Here is an 8,349-nt window from a genome sequence, read left to right on the forward strand (position 1 = left end):
CTGTGGTTGAAACACGCAACGTAAAAACAAACCAACGTCGGGATGTTTGACAGCGAGATAGAAAGTACAAATCAGGTACTAAGCAAGACACAACGGCCGGACCAGATTCATCGCCGAGTTGAATTGCCCTGGCTATGCGGGTAGCCTAGAAGGGTTTATATGTTCGATGGAAACACTAAGCCACCTAACCCATGTTGGCGCAATTGACTCCATTGCACCTTCTTTCTTGCCATCACTTGGAACCAGCCACCAGGTCCTTCAACTTCTCTTTATGGGGGAATAAGAAAAGGACAGAAAATCAACAGCCCGGTCAATATAATAGGCTAATTGGCCAGAAGGTATTTTAAAATTTTGAATTGTCTACATTAGTATTTCTTAGACACCATATAGGAGATGAGAGAACAGCAAAAAAATTGTTAAATGAAAACTATGTACCTTAGCTATCTAAGGCTTATGAAAACTGTAATCTTGAAAGAGGAAAAACAACATTAGAAATCTTAATGTTCCTGGTCCTGAATAGTGTCTTTGTCTAAATATGTAGTTGATCACCCGGTGCAAAGTAAAAAACTTCTCATGATATACCGCTGGGAACCTAAAAGCAAGTGATCACACATACAAACATTCCAAGGGAAAATGCGTAAACTCACAACTCAAACAAACTACTAACAGGACCATGTATGATTTTGCATCTTAGAATCTACATAAAACAGAACAGTGCAGGTAACCTCTACCTAAATCTCACTACTAACTTTATTCGAGCATTTATTCTTAGATCATCCGTACTCCTTTTATGTACAAATCATGCAATATCTCTGTCTAAATCAATGCCAATGCATGCACAAGTCTCAACTAAACAACATATATGATATAGCATAATTATATGATCTAAAATAGATGCATGATCAGGGGAGGAAGATGGTGAAGCCAAAGATGAGCAACTCTGATTGGGGAACGACGACCGGCGAGCAGCAGCCCATAGAGATGGCCGGCTCCATTCGACCATGACGCGAGCGATGCCGGAGCTCCGGCCTGGCTGCTCCTTCCCCATGCCCGTCCTACTCATCCTCCCCTGCTTCTCCAGACCAAGCATGAAGACCACACCAGAGAAGCTCTCTTATGGCGGCGACCTGTGCCCGATCAAGAATCACGATATGTGGTGGCGCCGGATCGAGAACGCAGGAGACGTTGTCCTGTGGGGAAGAGAAAGAGGTTAACATGGTATAAAATAAAGTAGTCATTTTTCATGTAGTGAAACTTTAGTTTTGGGCAAGATGATCAAAAGTAAAAATATAACTAATGCAACAGGAGAACCACATATGAAGTTATCATCAACTTAAGATCTTGACCATAAAATTGATTTTCTTTAGGCATTGTACCACACGCAAGATTGCCACAAATCACAATGAAATGTGTGTACGAATCTCTTGTTCGGTCCTAAAACTGGATTTGTAAGTCATGCAACTGAGCATAGACTTTTTTGTGTGCGGGAGAACTGGACATATTATGTTGATTCTATCCTAAAATAGGAACTATGCCGATTCTTTTTTATGAATTACTGCAACTAATTACATGAATGTTTGTTTGACATAACCGGCTCAAACAATCATGATTGCATAAAGCTCTTAACAAAATATTCTGACAAGCATCAGCACTTTGCGTGGGTGCATAAAAAAATTAGCAAAGAAAATCATGACCAAAGAGAATAGAGCTGATGATCATGTGAATGGAAATATATCTGCATTTTTTATTTATCTACGCTATTGATTTTGTGCTCTCCAAATAGGGCAAATTATAGAGGAATCAAGAATTTGATTTGTAGAGATTTGTAGAGAATGGACTTCGATACATTCAAAATCATACAAATGTGGAGAAGGTCATTAAAAGCTTCATTTCAAATGCAATACATGGCTCAAGCCCTGGACAATTTTATTTGCAAGTGCGCCAAGCATCTATCATTTATATTCACGAATGGTTCTGGCTCTCTTCTAAAACATAATACGGTGTGAAGCATGGAAGCGTCAAAATAACCAAGAGGAATGCTATTATCTTATATGCTATAGATCCTGATAATATGATAAAACTACGCACTTAGGAGACTTGATTGCACACTCTAACTTGCTAAAGAATATATGCTTGAAAGAAAACATTATTAGAAATGGATATAAAATCAAAATATTAAAAGAGTGTGCCATAGATAGTATGTATGACGCTCATAAATAAAGCATCCCGGTGAAATCTCTATACTTGTTCTTGATTTAGTAACATTAAATGTATAGAGATTTCATGGCTGGTTTGACGAAACTAAGGAAAATGATCCATGAAACTATAATGATGGTGAAGAATATAAAAAAAAGCATCCAAAAAAGTCAATGAGTTGATTCCAAGAAAGGGTATCGAAGACATCTTCTGAAACAGTTGGTTGTAGTACTGCAGTTCACTCTCTCATCCACCCAATTAATGCTTGATTAACCCACTGCAACTATTATAGAAAATCAATTATATTATTTTAACCAAGATTCTCTTGATACTACATGTCATTGCTTAGTACAACAGCCAAGTGTGGCGTTATGAGCTTGAAGTATAACTTGTGAAATCATTTCCTCACTAATTGTAGCCTCAAAAGAAAATTCCCATCCACCTAACATCATATGGTATATAATGTGTAGTAAGCCAACGATGATGCATATATACACTTAAAACTGTGAGTAGACAGAAGATGTATGGCGGGGAAAACCAAACTTATGAGAGAGATTGGCGACATATAGGACAGTGGTTTGCGGATCCCTGTCATCAACTGATTCTGGTGATCTCCTGCCAGGGTCAAAATCGTGTGGCAGTTCTCAAATTTGGTAGAGTGATGCAAGAAAAAAGATTCAATCATCAACATACCAAATACCATGGCAAACTACAAAGAATATGACAGTGAAAAAACAGGGGAATTGACTCAAGGATGTACCCAGCCTGGAGGTGGCTGACTGACTAACCTGTTGATGGAGTGGAAGAGGATGGCGGCTTTCGAGCGGTGGTTCGGCCTGCGGTTGAGAAACTTATAGAAGTTCACCCACACACTGCCTGCTGCGTCGATGGGCACAACCTGGGGTGTCTACCACCGCCATCACACCGCCCCTTCGAGGGATAGCCCCCTCGCTTCTCCGGCAGGTGACGCCATCTCCACTGGATAGACCTACACAAAGATGAGAAATAATACATTCATGAAATTTGTAGCCGTGGATTATAGGAATTGCAACATAGCGAGGGCATTGTATCTACGTTTAGCTGTCTATTTTCAACAAGAATCTACTTGTCAATTAGTAAATTTCAATTTTAGTATATTTATGAAATTATCTAAGTATAACTCTGCAATCCATGAAATTTTATATGAATCATATGTTGATAACATGCCGGGCTAACACATATGAATGGAACAACTTGGAAAAAATAAATCTGGCTAAGAAGACAAACCTATAGGAAATGCATCATTCGACCACTGGCCCTCTAATCACATTGACAATCAGCAAGCTTTACCCAAGGAACCTGCAAAGGACCTTGGAGAAAACAGGACAAAACAACATAGAGCTCAGTGTGCTACTGCGATGCGATGAGATCATTAATTAATAGAGGAATGATAAATTATCAACGGATAAGTGCCCAACAGAAATGCTATGAACATGAGCAATATGGAAAACAAATGAATTGAAAATTTGAAATATGACATAAAAAATGTGGAAAGAATAGGGCAATGACCTGATATGGTCCATGTCGGCATGCCCATCTGTGCTTCTCATGCAAAGACCATACCTACATAGTCAGTGCTGATAATTATTTTTAATTGCAAAAGAGCCATTTTTCCACAATTATTAAGCAAATGGCGTCATGATTTCAGTAGCACACTTTTGGTTAGTGTCCATAATTTCTTAGTACATCCAGGCAGTAACACACTCTTGTTACTCACATATTTTTCAAAGTACTGTATCCAAAAAGAAACATAACCTGTAAATTTTAGCATCGAGAAGGATACAAGATAAAAAAGAGTTGGCATATGTCCAGCAAGCTTGGAATCAGAAAATGAATTAGTGATGCATATGTTTTTTCTAAGCAACTATAGAATCTAATTTCTCAATAAAGGGTGCAGGCAAAGATTTTAATTTGCACAGAATGGAGATGGGTATGTCCAACATTCATACAAAATATGAAAAAAAATAAGATGTTAAAACCCCATCTAAAATGTAATGATGCCTTTAGTATATATATCATGCAATTTTCTGAGATGAGGCCATTGCCTATCTATATAAAGATATACATGAAAACAGAAAATGAGAGAGAGAGAGAGAGAGAGAGAGAGAGAGAGAGAGAGAGAGAAATACGGGTAAGGATAGCCACACCGTGGGGAGGAAATCTGGGGATGACAAAATGTTCAGCAATTTTCTCCCGTGGACATGGAAGCAAAGACAAATGTGGATCACATTCCTCTGGTTTGATCTCGTGCAGCATCGTCGCTGTTGCACCGCCGCTCCTGGCAGGGCATGTGAGGGGTGAGGAGGACCTAGTGAAGTAGATCGACGCGGGAGGAGGCACATGAGCAAGATGGGATCGACAGGGTAAGCTGTGCCTGCAGGCAGTTACCACTGGAGAGAGGAACCACGCTAGCACACGAAAGGAGCAGACGGGCACGGTCCTTCTCCAGTTTAGCCGTATACTTCACAGCAGACGCGGCAATAGCAACCGCAGAAGCTACCGAGTCCGTATAGACAAACACAATGGAAATTATAGTCTCTGATCATAAACCCATACAATCCCTGTAAGAATTTTATAGCCTGCAAAGCTGCCTGTTCATAGGCAGCAAGTGCCCCTGTGCCACCAACTCCCCAGAAGAGCCTCCTATCTGGCAGCAGAGAGACACCATTCGTAGGAAGCTCAAGCTCCACCCCACCTCTTTTTTTTGTCCTCCGCCATTGCATCCACTCATGATGGAGAATATATCCTCCACCACTGCAACTGGAAAGGAAACATAAATGAATTAAATGAGCATGTAAAGACAACAAAAGAAAATTGTGCCCAAAAATAACCAAGGCCATACGCTCTGAGATGGTTCAACAAAGCAGTAGTATGGCATATTTAGGTGCTGACCAAAGATGGTTCAAAAAGTGATCCTCTTCCATGCGTATTTAGGTGCTGACCAAAGATGGTTTAAAAAGAGAAACCAGTAGGAGAAAAGAAAGTAATAAACAACATTATTTTTCTTCGTGCAGATTTACCTTCTTTGTTGATTTCGCTATGGTATCCGGTCCGTAAAATCGTTTGTTTCTTTGCGTGCTTGGATCTATTAGCACTAACAGGGATAATGTCAGATTCCATAATGTATCCACCTCCTTCTCTTTGATAGTGATTTGCTGCAAGGAAAAAATGTCAAGGTTATTAATTTATTATAATTGGCAGCCTGTGGCTGCTTCTAGATTTTATCTAATCAGGCGGTCTTGGTGGGACTAAAAGCGTTGCAGTTCTATCTAGACACCTACAGGAATTTGTACGCTATGTTTTTTGAATAAACCAGCTGAATAGAGATACACTTAGACAGCATAATTTTTTCTCTTAGAACAGATCACAGGATACGTAATCGTTTAAAATTTCTCACTAAGAAGAAAGAACAGAGCCATAAGGATAGGAAACGGTATAAAGAAAGTAAGCAGCATAAGAAAAGAAAGCACAAAAAAACAAGCACGCAACACCCGGTCAGTTAGCATAATGAAGCAATAAGTAATGCACAGTAACATAGTGTGACGAAACAAAAAACTGAGGCACAAAAACAAACCTTGACAGCAAGACGAAGAACTGGAGAGCTAATAGTGTTAGACTGCAAAGCAATTGAAGACAACAACATCAGGATCTGCAAAAGGAAGAAGGGGCGTACATGAGGGACAGCAGCCAAGACACGGTGTTGAAAAGGAAACTCCAAAGGACTTGCACAAACCTGGGCAGGTAAAGAAGCAAACGACAAGACGATAAAAAGGAGGTAAAGCACCCACAAACTCCAAGCACACGAAATAACCTACAACGGAACAGAAAGAACAAAGCAATAAGGATTTAGAATACACTAACAAGCAGAAAAAATATCTAATGGACCCTGAGAGCATAAGGTTCATTTTACTGGATGATTAATTAACTTGCATGCATCGGTGAGCAACAAGAACAACCAATCAACCTGCGTGTATTAGCAAGCAACCAAACAAAAAGAACAGAGGCATAAGGAAGCAAAAAAAACCTACCAGACAATGAAACGACAGGTTAAATTTATTAGATAGTTAATTAACTTGCATGCATCAGTGGACAACAAAACAGCTAATGAACCTAAAAGGAACCTGCCCTACCAGACCCTGAAACCAGAGGTTAATTTTATTGGATAGTTAATTAACTTGCATGCATGAGTGAGCACAAAAACAGTTAACTAACCTGACAATGAACTTGCATGTAGCAGTGAGCAACAAAAGTATGACTAAGCAACAAACAAAAGACCTACTGAACCCTAGAACCGTAGGTTAATTTTATTGGGTAGTTAACTAACTTGCATCCATTGCCGAGCAACAAAACAGCCCATTGCATTATGAAGAACACATACTAAACCAACGACAGCAAGTGATGCGTCAAACTTGGAAATGCACATATTAAAACATGAGTTTATCTGCCGGATAAGAAAGCACATACATGAAAGAAGCAGCAATTGAGTTAGGCACACACGAACATTGACAAAGCAAATAAGAAGCAGGCATGCAGGACTGGTTACCGAAAACAGAGAAAACCGCACAAGCATGGATGTGAATACATAAATGAATACACACACACACCTCTGAAAGCAATAACCGGGAACCTAAGAACCAGAACTACCCTATGCACACAAGGGTGTGCTTTTTCCAACGTAACATGGAGGATCAACCCACAAGCAGCAGGATAGGCTTAAGAAATAAATCCAGCAAAAGCACGCCGAACCTTCTCGCTGACGACATAGACGAGCAGAGAATGAGCAAATAACCTGGACACGCAACAAAACAAGAAAAAGAGCCATGTCAGTTCATAGGCATTTTATCAAACAGAACACGAGCAAGGAAGAACCTACCTCTGCGAGCAGCGAACCATCCAAAGGACGAACAAGAGACTGATTGACCCTGCAGAAAACAAGGAACTTCAGTATTTGTTTTGCCCAACTAACTTAACTTTCGTTATCAACAAGAATCAACCCCATCCAAACCCTATACGCATAACAAATAAAAGGAAAACATCAGGTTACCATTGGAAGATAAGGAAAGGAGGAAGAAAGAGCTCACCTGTGCTGGCATCTCCTCCATGAACTGGATCTGTACTCGACCTCTCCTCCTCTGCAGGAGGTCGCCGGGGTGGGTGCTCGACCAGCCATCGTGGCCTGCCTAGCCCGTCTACGCCGTCTCCACCATGCTAAACAGGAGAGATTGGAGGAAGAGGAGCGGCAGTGAGGAAGAGGACAAGGGAAGAGAGAAAACGAGAAAGGGAGGACTCACCGGCAGCAGTCAGAGGACGAGGAGGCGGCCTCCGAGGGTACGTGAGAGGAGGCGCAGAGGAGGACAGGCCCGTCGGCTGGTGTGCGTGGCTGCTGCTCTACTCCTCCTGTCGAGCCTGGATCAAAGCCGCGCTCCTCGGCTTCGGCTCGAGTCCGGGCGCTGCCATGGAAGGAGAACCGCCTGGTTCCTCTTGCTTGCATCCCGAGCTGTGGCCTCCTCGTCCACAACGCGTGGTCGGGCCGTGCTAGCCGGTGCGGAGGCAAGGGAGGAGGAGGGGGTGGAGGCGGAGGTGGAGGAGACGAGGCGGCCAGGAGGGAGGGAGAAAGTGGTGGCGGCGGCGGCGGCATGGGGAAGAGGAGGGGGACGGGAAGAGAGGAGAGAGCTGACGAGGGAGATATTTTCATCCCCATCAGTCTTCGTCGCTAATCCAATCGCACCGATACCAGGCGAAACCCACCTCGTTCTTTCGACGCAACATGAAGCGTGGTCCACCTGCCATTGACTCTTTAAGCAGCCATGAGCGTAAGAAAAAACCGACGGCTGACCAGACGCCAGCATCCAAAAAAAGCACTGTTGCAACTCGGGTAACTGAACCGTACGGTCAAAAACTGTCTGCGCGCGATGCCGCTAGAATGGCGGGTAGGCTACGAGCGTTTATATGTTCCGACGACCAAACAACAATCAACGGCGCAAGCGTCCCGACGTTTGTCCCAGTCTCCTCTCCTGAATGTACGTACATGGATGATGCATGTGTGCGTTTCAACGACGCAAGTTTTCCTAGCTCCGACGTCGTGTCCCGGATGTGTGCATTAATTTTTTTTTT

General features: G+C 42.2%; 1 protein-coding gene across 30 annotated transcripts; it reads right to left on the reverse strand.

Moving 5' to 3' along the window:
• Positions 1-728: 728 nt before the first annotated feature.
• Positions 729-8,004, reverse strand: LOC109741365 (uncharacterized). 30 transcript variants are annotated; one of them, XM_073504868.1, is made up of 14 exons: positions 7,527-7,964; positions 7,317-7,443; positions 7,109-7,157; positions 6,982-7,024; positions 5,969-6,046; positions 5,810-5,884; positions 5,256-5,390; positions 4,624-4,995; positions 4,381-4,513; positions 3,745-3,798; positions 3,463-3,545; positions 2,985-3,184; positions 2,740-2,811; positions 833-1,190 (listed from the first exon to the last, which is right to left on the reverse strand). In XM_073504868.1, exons 3-8 carry the CDS (start codon positions 7,126-7,128, stop codon positions 4,963-4,965), a joined length of 384 nt encoding a protein of 127 aa, XP_073360969.1. In that variant the 5' UTR covers positions 7,129-7,157; positions 7,317-7,443; positions 7,527-7,964; the 3' UTR covers positions 833-1,190; positions 2,740-2,811; positions 2,985-3,184; positions 3,463-3,545; positions 3,745-3,798; positions 4,381-4,513; positions 4,624-4,962. The 30 variants fall into 30 exon arrangements, with proteins under 30 accessions (XP_073360967.1, XP_073360965.1, XP_073360960.1 ...); XM_073504866.1 differs by having other exon boundaries at positions 729-1,190; positions 3,463-3,798; positions 4,383-4,513; positions 7,527-8,004; XM_073504864.1 differs by lacking the exon at positions 2,740-2,811 and having other exon boundaries at positions 729-1,190.
• Positions 8,005-8,349: the final 345 nt, after the last annotated feature.

The sequence above is a fragment of the Aegilops tauschii genome, chromosome 7 (assembly GCF_002575655.3).
Source record: "Aegilops tauschii subsp. strangulata cultivar AL8/78 chromosome 7, Aet v6.0, whole genome shotgun sequence".
NCBI lineage: Eukaryota > Viridiplantae > Streptophyta > Magnoliopsida > Poales > Poaceae > Aegilops > Aegilops tauschii.

Bases quoted from the DNA above. Each gene is read 5' to 3' on its own strand.
- LOC109741365 (XM_073504847.1), bottom strand. From the start codon at position 7,405: ATGGCTGGTCGAGCACCCACCCCGGCGACCTCCTGCAGAGGAGGAGAG. The intron at 6,047-7,108 runs GTAGGTTCTTCC...GTTCCGTTGTAG, and splicing joins ATGGTTCGCTGCTCGCAGAG to GTTATTTCGTGTGCTTGGAG. The intron at 5,173-5,255 runs GTAAATCTGCAC...ATCTTTGGTCAG, and splicing joins TAGCGAAATCAACAAAGAAG to CACCTAAATACGCATGGAAG.